Source organism: Apium graveolens, chromosome 2 (assembly GCF_009905375.1).
Source record: "Apium graveolens cultivar Ventura chromosome 2, ASM990537v1, whole genome shotgun sequence".
NCBI classification, from domain to species: Eukaryota; Viridiplantae; Streptophyta; class Magnoliopsida; order Apiales; family Apiaceae; genus Apium; species Apium graveolens.
In genome coordinates, this window is record NC_133648.1 from 319,025,315 (window position 1) to 319,031,745 (window position 6,431).

General features: G+C 35.4%; 1 protein-coding gene across 2 annotated transcripts; it reads right to left on the reverse strand.

Moving 5' to 3' along the window:
- Positions 1 to 4: 4 nt before the first annotated feature.
- LOC141708974 (uncharacterized) lies at positions 5 to 3,867 on the reverse strand. 2 transcript variants are annotated; one of them, XM_074512844.1, is made up of 8 exons: positions 3,569 to 3,867; positions 2,754 to 3,161; positions 1,883 to 2,039; positions 1,295 to 1,592; positions 857 to 929; positions 694 to 784; positions 514 to 593; positions 5 to 426 (listed from the first exon to the last, which is right to left on the reverse strand). In XM_074512844.1, exons 1-8 carry the CDS (start codon positions 3,656 to 3,658, stop codon positions 265 to 267), a joined length of 1,359 nt encoding a protein of 452 aa, XP_074368945.1. In that variant the 5' UTR covers positions 3,659 to 3,867; the 3' UTR covers positions 5 to 264. The 2 variants fall into 2 exon arrangements, with proteins under 2 accessions (XP_074368945.1, XP_074368944.1); XM_074512843.1 differs by lacking the exon at positions 3,569 to 3,867 and adding an exon at positions 3,354 to 3,509.
- Positions 3,868 to 6,431: the final 2,564 nt, after the last annotated feature.

Sequence of the window (6,431 nt, forward strand, 5' to 3'; positions counted from 1 at the left end):
TCAAAATGAAAATAGGCATGATGCCAAGATCTAATGTCAAATAACTCATTCTTTCTAAAGTCTTGCTAATATATGTTACAGACTTGCTAGTGAAAAACAAATGCTAACTAATAATATTCAAACTAAACTATGATTTTCAATCTAAAGACAGAACACATTAACATGAAGCTCATACAGCTCCTTCTGGGGAACCAAAACATTGCATCAGGGGTTTTACAAACAATTGAGTCTGCTGTTGCTGGGTGCACTAGGGCTATCTGTGATTCAAGTTCCTCGCGGCGGTTCAGATGACTGCTCTGAAGGGCTTGCCTCCCGCGACTTTCTGATCAGTTTTACGAGGCCATTTAGAAAGATGGTTCCAACTATAGCAGTTCCAAATCCGCAAAATGCTGCAAGAAAGACTGACAAGATTGCCTGCAAGCCAAGCTGTTCCCCCACACAAATAATCAAAATTTGCATCAGAAGTCTTAATTCAGCTAAGCACAAGAAATGAGTCCAAGCATCATCCCTTACCATTTTAAAGAGGAGGTGTGCAAATATGACCACCAACGCTAACTGAATGGTCGCGTATAACCAGGCAAATGATTTCGGTACTAGATAGAAAATGCAATGATTTCAGTTAACCAACACAAAGTGACAAGATGATTGCTTTGATATATAAACTTCACAGAATCATAGAAATATCAGACATACCCATAGTTGTTGATGCTATGGATGCAAGGATACCCATTACGCAGGAAAATGGCAAAGATATGGTTATTGCAGTAGACCCTAATTTTGAAGACTGCATTCACAGATTACTTTAAGGACATGTATAGGATTACAAGTTAAAGGTCTGAAAATGATCTTGGCTTACCAAAAGTTCCTCCAGAAAGCAGAAGTAACAGACCATACTAACTACGACAAGTACAGGCACGTTCTGCAAAACACTGATCAAATATATACAGCTTTTAGGCCAAGTTCCTCAAAATTCTCGTATATTTGCAAAAATGTAGTTAATCTCCAGAATATCACAGAGTCTTGAATTCTTATTTGACGGGAAAAAAGTATCTCTCAATGATAAACTGGGGGCTAGATTCACCGGAAAGTATCATAAATCCAAATTTTCAATTTGTAATTATTTAGAAGGGGATGACAGCAGGAGTTTTGTTAATTGATGGTAAATAAGACATATCAGACTGTCAATGCAAGAACATTTATTTTTCTATATCATATCCAATTAATCAATTCTTGTATATTGTTTATTAGGTGTGTGATTCCCTGGGCTGTAATTGAAATAGTGCATATCACTTGCCTGTTCTGATTAGCTTGAGCAGGTCCAGCTCTGTTTCTCCGGCCTCTATTCGGTTGAGCAGATTGTATTCTCAAAAGGGTGACAGGTAGATTTTGAACATCTTGCTTGCAAACCTCGCATGTCTTATTACCTTTGATGCTAAACCATTTAATTACACATTCTTTGTGCACCAGGGCGAGATCACCTTTGCAGCTACACTCCATCTTAAAAGTATCCCCATCCTCCTCTAGTTCTACGAAGCAGATTCTACAGACAGCTTCTTCTTCCAGTATGTGATCATGATCAGCATCATCTCCATCTGAAATCAAGACAAAAGACGACGTGTAGGTTGGGTATGGCAGGTAAAAGACCAGGCGGCCTAAATTACACAAGATGTGTAAAATTCATAGAATTGTGTCAACCAGAAACCATAGGCTTAAGCTTAGCAAAATAATGTTCAACTGTGAATTTGTAAGTTTTCATTAGTTTCATATTCTAGAGAATTCTCATTTCAAATTAAGGAACTTTTTCCAGAATATTCCAAACAAATTTCAAAATGTTCTAAAATCTGCATTATCATAGCCGGAGTAACTTTGAAAACAGAATTACCTGCATCCAGAGGTTGAGTAGAGATTGATGATGCACCAGTATCCCCTGTGACATGCGGAGTAGCAGGAATTACACGAAATACACCCCCTAAAGAATCTGACTGTGTGCCCTTAATTAAGTCAGGAACTGATTTTGAGCGATGAACATTCCCATGTTTCTGTAAATTGAGTATTCAAGAATGACAAGCAAAAAAACTAAATTCATGTATGCACAGAGTTCTTTGACAACAGCATAACAAATTACACAATCGATCATGGCACGTAATCAAAAAATAAATTAAACACTATTATTTCATATTTTAGGCTAAAATGCAACAAAGGGCTGCCTGACTTGCTCAAGGATTAAGAAGTTGCGACTCATAGAGGAACAAATATATCTTAATTAAGATTTAACAGACTTCCGAGGACTAAAAAAGCTGGTAATAGAAGACTCCACGTTCCTGAAACTGGACCTAATATATAAGGTATTTCATGTTCTAAAGCATAATAGCGCAAATTCACCACTTCACTTGCTTAAGTGATATACATGGAAAAGGTTCTCTTGGACTCGAGCATTTGTGAATTACAGATACTTCTATGATGCTAGATTATATTAACAGTCAAGAGACTCGAACAATGTTCATGGTGAAGGCAAAAACTAAGCAGTCCAATAACATTGTTCCATGAATATAAGTTTACAAGTCACTTAAAATGGCATCTTACATCACATAGTGACAAGGTATAAATTCTAAAGCACAAACATGCAATCATGTAGCTCCTTATGCTATCAAATTCTTATCATGAACACAGTTTTTCATGAAGATTTATTTGCTCAAATTGGGAGTACAATTGAATAATTGAGTGTGCCTATCCAACAAGGGGCTAATACTTACCAAAGCATTTCGTGATTTGATTGGGTTCCCTCCATGTGCAGACCCCGGGTTTGAGTGTGCAACTGGTGACACCGGTAAAGAGGATGCTACCTTCATTTTGGCCGTGAACAGGTTTGTTAGAGAAAATGTCCTTGGGATGAAAGACTTATCTTGCGATGATGGAGAACCTACATTCGCGTCCCTTGTTCTGAAATTTAGTCTCGGAAGGATGCCTTTATACAATGGTCTATTAGATGATGGACTGGAAGGCACATTTGTTCTTGAAGAACTAGGGGCAGTTGGAAGGTTTAGCCTATTCGGAGCTCGAGAAATGTTTATTTTAACAGAGTCCTCTGCTGATGAGCTCTCCAGAGTTCTCTCCGGCTGATTCCTCCATGTTTCATCACTTATTTCACTCCTGATTCCATCCTAAAATCAACAATTAATGAGTCAAAATCATGAAATCCGGACCTTAATTCAATAACAAACTAGGTGCTCTGCTTCTTCTGTCAGTTTAACAAAATCATCCTCAACTAAAGCAAAACAGATTGAAGCATAAACCATTACCAGAAACCATGAATGCATGCATGCATGTTCATGTAACCAAAATTCGGAATTTACCATGATCAGCCTCGGGGCTTCGGAAATTCGACAAATATTATTCAGAGGGGTGCATGAGCATATAACAAACTCCAGAAACAATAAAAAACCAAAACCAACCAACAACATTTATATAGTAATTCCAGGATTCAAAGTTGACAAACATAAGAAATTGAAAAGGAAAGGAAAGACAAAGATTTTTTTTTAAAAAAGAGAATAAAAAAAAAAGCAAGTACCTTGCTAGAAGCAGCTATGCAACCATCATCATCATCAACATCATCATCATCATAATTTTTTCGAAAATGATTTTCATGGGAATTTTCCATATTCAAATTTGACAGAACATGTAAAATGAACAAATGCTAAGGTCAAATTACACCAAAAAAAGGATATATTTTGTTTTTTTGTTGATTTTCTTCTGGCTGCGTTTCTTGAAAACGACAGCCACCAGCAGCAGCAGCAGCAGCAGCCAGAAGTTACAAGGCCGGATAATTTACAATCTCCAAATAATCATCCTGTTACTTGTTACTCTTACTAAACTAATATTTCAAATTAATATCTTAATAAAGCTATTTTTGTGTAAACAATTCCTAGGTATTAATATCTTAAACTCTAAAAAAGAATTAAAAAAGAATTCATTTTCAGCAAGTTGAATCATTTTTACATATTTCAAATGTTTTTAATATAGATTAAAATTAAATTTTCATAATTTTTTAGAATAAAAATAGATTATATTTAAATTCAGAAGAAAAATGAAGATTATTTTTGAAATAAGTTTCCAAACTCATTAATTTATCGTGAAAAAATCGAAAGCCTTACATTAATACCGGTATAATATTATTTTGTCAAATAATTTTTTTATCATAAAAAAGAGTTAAAATTACATCGTGTTGCTTGAAATAAATGTTAAGAGCAGTTGGTTAAAGAAGGGATAACTATGTCACAGGTTGTTATTCCGAACTATATTTTAAAAATAACTCTCCATTATAATATATACAAATATTTTTTTGACAAATATTACTTATCGTCTTACAATTGAGTATTTTGTTCTATTAAATTATCGTAGTAGAATCCGCACAACTGAGGATACAATTGTGCTTGTCTTATGATGTAAATGTGTGGAAAGAAAAGTTCTCACAAATTCATGGAACCGAACAACAATTATAAGAAATCTTTTACAATATATATTTTCCAAAAATAATATTTGAATATCAAATACATATATGCCTCAGCCTCACAATGCCAAGCAACTCGCTACCAAAAATATATACCAAGTATATAAAGGAAGGTTAATATTACAAATTCTCAATTACGAAAAGATTCCACTACATATAAAATAATCGTTTATTCCTGACTGGTCTTCGATAAATTTATATACTAGCCGAATCTTGTAAAAGGAGCCATACTAGCCAAATCTTGTAAAAGAAACATACTAGCCAAATGAGCTCACACCATAGTGGCAAAACCATACAACCAGTTGAAAAAGTTTATTTATATATCACTTTACTAGCATACTAAAGAACATAAGAGACTCCTTCACTCAATAACCCATATTCCTCCTTTGACAAAGACTAGGTACTTCTTCCACACCAATGGCTAAGATGTAATAATGGAGCATTAGCAAACCAAAGGATGTATTATTATTATTATTATTATGTAGAGATATTGTAGTATATTTTTGTTAGTGCTCCACTTATATGGAATCATATTCGTTGTTGACATGGAGACAAGCACATTATAGGAATTTTATGTCACCCACCATTTTTGTTGTGTGTAAATGAATGGATATTGATCCTTCAGAATCAACATCCCCACCTCTACTTTAAATTATATGATGATTGCTGCAGCCATCAAGCATTTCTTGACTATAGACCCATTTTCAGGAACTTGTATAGGATTAGCTGGCTTTTTATAGAGACCATTGATTACTAATCATTTTTGAACTGTAGAACAAGTTTGTAGACCCATCTTCTCAAATCATCTTGCTGGGTGCTAAATGTGTGCTTATGGAGTATGTGGTATGTGCGGATAACGGTATCTATCTCTCTTCCTTTACGACACCTTGTCAGAGACAATTTGGGTGGTACGTGCAGATAGCGGTATCTATCTCGCTTCCTTTACGGGATATGGATGGTTCGAACTTTGTCAAAGACAACGTGGGTATATAAGTGTTCAACCGTAAAAAAAAAAGATAAAATTGTGCAAACGTATCTCACATTTTGTCTAATCTCGAAAAGGGACCATAGGGTGGAGCGGAGCGATGTAAATATTTGAACTATGTCTATGTCTATCATGATTATATACAGAGTTATCTATTACTAGAATCCTGCAAAACAGTGATCCAAACATACCTAGTATTTTGAACTTACATTGTGGCGGAGATGAGATGAACACAAATTTTTACCCTACTTGCCGAGAGGCTGCTGTCATGTATATTCATGCCTAGTACTACGAATCAGCTTCCGCTGGTATTCATGCCCGTCTAAATATGCTGGTTTTAGCACTCCTTCTAAAAGTACTTTTAGACAGGTTTAGTGGACGACTATCAGCGGCCAGATACTATGTTGCAAAATAAAGCGTATTTTGTATGTCAACATGGGAGCTCGACAAATTGATAGTTTTAGCATCTGGGATTTAAGGGCCCTGTTTGAAAATATTCCGACCTATATTACTAATAGGGTGGAAATGGTGGGCAGGCACTTGCCTGTTTCATGTTTGTGCTATACTGCACTTGGAGCCTAATCCTTGCATCATAAACCAGCTAAAATAAGAGAATAAACGAACATACCTGGTCTGTACAGTGAGAAATTATGGGTATCTATTATTCGCCAGAAGCATAGAGCTCAAGCATTTGTCGAGCAATTGCTAAAGATCACCAACCAACCTAACAAGCAGATAAGTTACCTTAACTTCAATGAGTCAACTTGAAGAAAGCTATTAGGCAATATTCAACAACCGGGTACAGGATTTCTAAGATTTGTGTTTCTTAATAGTTCAACTTAATAGGGCCTGCTATTAATTAGGGAAGCGCCAAGAAGCTACATAAAGGTGGATCTAATTGATTGATTATCAGTGGAAACATAGGAAAACAATAACACA

Excerpts from the sequence above, each read along its gene's own strand:
- LOC141708974 (XM_074512843.1), bottom strand. The coding sequence starts at position 3,461 with ATGTTGTTGGTTGGTTTTGGTTTTTTATTGTTTCTGGAGTTTGTTATA. Across the intron at positions 2,040-2,753 it reads TCAAATCACGAAATGCTTTG|AAACATGGGAATGTTCATCG; the intron begins GTAAGTATTAGC and ends CTCAATTTACAG. Across the intron at positions 1,593-1,882 it reads TACTCAACCTCTGGATGCAG|ATGGAGATGATGCTGATCAT; the intron begins GTAATTCTGTTT and ends TCTTGATTTCAG.